Source organism: Lygodium microphyllum, chromosome 22 (assembly GCF_053477565.2).
Source record: "Lygodium microphyllum isolate KBCC chromosome 22, Lygodium_microphyllum_v1.1.10, whole genome shotgun sequence".
NCBI lineage: Eukaryota > Viridiplantae > Streptophyta > Polypodiopsida > Schizaeales > Lygodiaceae > Lygodium > Lygodium microphyllum.
The window spans coordinates 24,105,441-24,110,052 of record NC_141156.1 but is presented as its reverse complement, the minus strand read 5'-3'; the positions used below and the strand labels follow the sequence as shown (position 1 = coordinate 24,110,052).

General features: G+C 44.2%; 1 protein-coding gene across 1 annotated transcript; it reads right to left on the bottom strand.

Moving 5' to 3' along the window:
• Window positions 1-1,678: 1,678 nt before the first annotated feature.
• Window positions 1,679-2,331, bottom strand: LOC148016954 (uncharacterized; the record flags this gene model as incomplete). The annotated part of the gene is made up of 2 exons (XM_087662387.1): window positions 2,164-2,331; window positions 1,679-2,026 (listed from the first exon to the last, which is right to left on the bottom strand). Coding segments are annotated over exons 1-2 (516 nt in total), but the record flags the coding sequence as incomplete, so codon positions are not given.
• Between the last annotated feature and the right edge of the window lie 2,281 nt (window positions 2,332-4,612).

The following is a 4,612-nucleotide window of genomic DNA, read 5'->3' as shown; positions in this document are numbered from 1 at the left end:
AAACATAACATCTGGTAATTAGGAGCATTCGAAGTAGATACAAAGGATTTTGATATATTGTATTTGGTTTTTTTATCGAACACCAATACCTGATGTTATTAAGAGACAACAAGCAAGAGAAGGGCTATTTGTTGAAGGATTTGGGAGCTATAAGATTGAGTGGCACATAGCTAGTGACTTGAAGACACTTAAATGTATATGCAATGTATCAAAGGGAGCACAAGGATCCACAGTTTAAATGAGTCCTAGATATTCCTTTAGTGAATGCCCATATCTATACACTTCATGCGCTTTGTAGGATAATTGAAAAGCTTGTTCATCTTTATATAGGAATTACATGGAAGGTGAAGCCATCATCAGCTAGAACACATGCTATAACAAAGATTGAAAAAGTCTTATCGGCAATTGGTTTGGATGGTGGTAATGTTGTTATTGAACCACATCTTCAAAAGTCTAAGGATGGAAATTTTGTCCTCAAAAGGCCATCTATTGGTGGAGTGAAGGCTAGAAGGTTCCTAGACTTTCATGGGAGACTTGGAAAGATAAAATCTAGAAATGGTGGCTCAACTATTAGATACAATCAGTGGTAAGATGCAACAATATTTTTTTCCTGTGATGCACAACAATATACGCAAATAGAAAGCATTGAAGAAAAAAGCATCACATACACACACCTTGCGTTATATATACAAATTACCTTTCCGCAGGGATTTTTGAGCTTGTGAGACAATACAGCTTATCTCTTGTGATCTTGAGCATGCTTGCATCATCCCACTTTAGCCCAAATAACAACTTAAAGAACTCATCACCATTTTGGGGATTAGCAATGGATAGGTATTTGTAACCCCTATCCTTAAGGCGCTCCTCTTCCACCCTTGTAGCCTTCTCCAAACGTTTCTTCCTCTCTACCTCATCTAGACCAAGAGCCTCAAGCTTAGCAGTTTCTTTTGAGATGAAGACATGAAATTCATCCTATCATTCCAAAAAAAAACTAAATTAGAGATAGAAAAGCACATCTCATACAAGTGAGCCATAGAAAGAAAATCACCTTCCATACAAGCTGAGATATTAAACCGCAAGGAGAGTTATACCATGGAGCAACACCATGATAATACCTTGCCTCTATACTCATCTCAACCTCAGCCCACTTCCTCATGGCCGGACTCAATCTATCTAGAATGAAGTCTTTGTTTGCAATACCAAACTTTTGAAACATATACACCTCATGTGCAATATTTGGAGTAACATGAGCTCTGGCAATACTATTGAAAACAAACAAAAGCATAATATGAGAATGTAAGTGTAACATATTACAAAGAGGAGAATAGTTAAAGGAAGAAGACTTACCCATTGGTGGTGTCTAGTGCGAGTAGTAGCTCTGCTTCCTTTGCCTTGGGCACCTCAATGAATTGGCACCGTACACTAACATGGTAGTGAGCACAGTCGGAGTACTCTGTAATTGAAAACCAACAAACATAAGAATGGGATACGAACATTCAATACTTGCATGTATAGTGGACAACTTACTTTCCTTGATGCGTTTCCACCACGTTTTAAGCCTGTGGTTTCCATCCCAAACCAAGAACTTTTTACCCTTAAGGTCTTGCCACTCTCTTCCAAGAGCCCTCTCAAAATCCTCATTTCTTTGACGCCATATTGGACCCCATTCATCTAGATTGCTGGCTGTCAGAGACATGGTCTCCCCTCTCGGACCTTCAACTGACACAAGGAAGTGTCCCATAGTCTCAAGATAACCAGTGGAATCAAAGGAAGGAATCAACCACTGGGCATCATCCGTAGCAAATCTGACTGCCTCATGAGCCACTAATCTGCAAAGAGGCACAAGAGGAGGTAGCGTCCTATTTTTTATATAAAATTGACTCAGCACATCCTTCATCAGTCCTAGAGAGACTTGCTTGCCTAAGTTCCTTGAGTGCTTCTTTTCTTTTTCATCATCATTCTCCCTTTGATCACTATCACCACTCACCTCTTCTTTGTCATCTAGACTATCATGCTGCACATTAGTCTCTGTAGGAGCAGATATTAATAAGTAAAAATAAAAAAAAGTAGCATTAAACCAATCATATTTAATACATAACACTGAACAAAGCGTCATATGTAAATGAAATGGACACATAAGTGACTACCTGTGTGCTCCGCAACCCCGTCAATTGTATTGGAGTCCCCATCCACTTGTGCTTCGTCATCAATGTAGACACATCTTTTTGGACCACATCCTTTCTTTGTTGAAGGAGTGTCCACTAATCTCAAACGTGATGATGCTTCTTGCTCTAAGATCCGCCCAAGAACACATCCTGAACGTAGCTTCATACAGACTTCATGGCTACTATGAGGTGACACACATTTCTTTCTCTTTCTAAGCACTCTTTTAGGTGCCATAACTTTCTCTACACACTTACAAATAGATACACAATCAACCTCTTTAAGATTAACAACACAATCAATCTCTTTAAGATTAGCAACACAATCAATCTCTTTAAGGTCATGGGACAAAGCCACGGACGAAGCCACACGCTTGTGCATAAGCCCACGGATCGTCCACGCGGACGCAGATGATTGGGGGGTTCAATCTCTTACCTTATTCTCACGAAGCATATGGGACAAAGCCACACGCTTGTATCCATGGGAGGTTCAATCTCTTACCTTGAAGGCCCGTCGGACGGCATACGGGACGGCATACGGGACAGTTGCCATGGGGCATAAGCCCACCCATCGTCCGCGTGGACGCGGACGATTGGGGGGCTTCAAGGTGTTACCTTGGAGGCCCACACAACGGCGCATACCAAATGACGGGACGGCATACAGGACGGTTGCCACGGGGCATAAGCCCACCCATCGTCCGCGTGGACGCGGACGATTGGGGGGCTTCAAGGTGTTACCTTGGAGGCCCACACGACGGGACGGCATAACCAAATGATGGGACGGCATACGGGACAGTTGCCATGGGGCATAAGCCCACCCATCGTCCGCGTGGACGCGGATGATTGGGGGGCTTCAAGGTGTTACCTTGGAGGCCCACACGACGGCTTAGCCCACACAAAGCATGACCAAATTAACAAGCTAAAGTGTGACAAAGCTTAAGCATGACCAAAAGGCAAAAGACAAAGCGTGACAAAGCGTGACCAAAAGACGAAGCGTGACAAAGCTTAAGCAAATGACCAAGCTTAAGCCCACCCATCGTCCGCGTGGACGCGGACGATTGGGGGGCTCAAGGTGTTACCTGGGACGGACGAAGCCGTTGATCGTCGCGGATTGGGAGGCCACGGACGAGGCCACGAACGAAGCCGTTGATTGGGAGGCCACGGACGAAGCCGTTGATCGTCGCGGATGCTGCAGGAGTTACGAACGAAGCGAGAGCTGCAGGGGTTACGGACAGTCGCGCAAGATACGAAGCCATTGTGGGGCACCGTCGTGAGCTATAGGAGCGAGAGCTACAGGAGCTACAGGAGTTACAGGAACGAAGCGAGAGCTACAGGAGCTACAGGAACGAAGCGAGAGCTACAGGAGCTGTAGGAGTTGCACAGTCGCGCAGGATACGAAGCCGTTGTGGGGCACCGTCGTGAGAGCTGTAGGAGCTGTAGGAGCTGCAAGAGTTGTGGGGCACCGTCGTGAGAGAGAGACAGAGAGAGGGAGAGAAGGGAGAAGGGAGAAAGACAAGTGAGAAAGAGAAGAGAAAGAGAAGGGAGAAGGGAGAAAGAATGGAGAAAGAGAAAGAGAAGGGAGAAGGGAGAAAGAGAGAAGGGAGAGAGAGAGAAAGAGAAGGGAGAAAGAGAAGGGAGAAGGGAGAGAGGGAGAAAGATAAGGGAGAAGGGAGAGAGAGAGAGAAAGAGAAGGGAGAAAGAGAGAAGGGAGAGAAGGGAGAGAGAGAGAGGGAGAGGAGAGAGAGTGAGAGCAAAGAGAGGAGAGAGTTGAGGAGAGACTTAATAACCCTAATAAAGAAGTTAGCCGTTGATTGCGTAATTAGGTAACTAGTTGGCCGTTAAATAATTAAATAATTAATACAACATAAATAAATTATGAGTGCATAAAGGTGAAGGATGGTGGGTGGTTGAGTCGTAAATTTTTCTATTGATTTCTCTCCGCTTGTAGTGACGGTGAACTGTTGCTATATTCAGAGTTTTCTTCTCTTCATCAAATACACACTGTGAGCTATATTCAGAGTTTTCTTCTCTTCATCAAATACTAACCCATCAGAGGGCACAACATGTCGAGTTTTGCTATTTTGACATGGAGACTAGCCAGTGATTGCTTAGAGCACAGGGTTTCATTAAGAAATGGGGAGATTCTTTTGAGTGAGTACTACCTACAGAATCTATTGCCTCCAACACAAAAATTCCAGGGGTTGCAAGCCGTCATAGAGAATGATGGTGGAGCAAACAATGTCACTATGTCTCCAAGATGGGATCATGAAGGGCATGCGCACTATCTGATTGATAGTACATTATCAGCCACCTACTCTATCAGGCACTCAAGTAACTATGTGTGCATCTCTAACAGTATTGAGTCAATAGAAGATGAGATTGACAACTACATTGATTGTACTCCAGGTTGTAGCAAATCAACTCCAGTGTGTCTTGACGTACACTCGGAT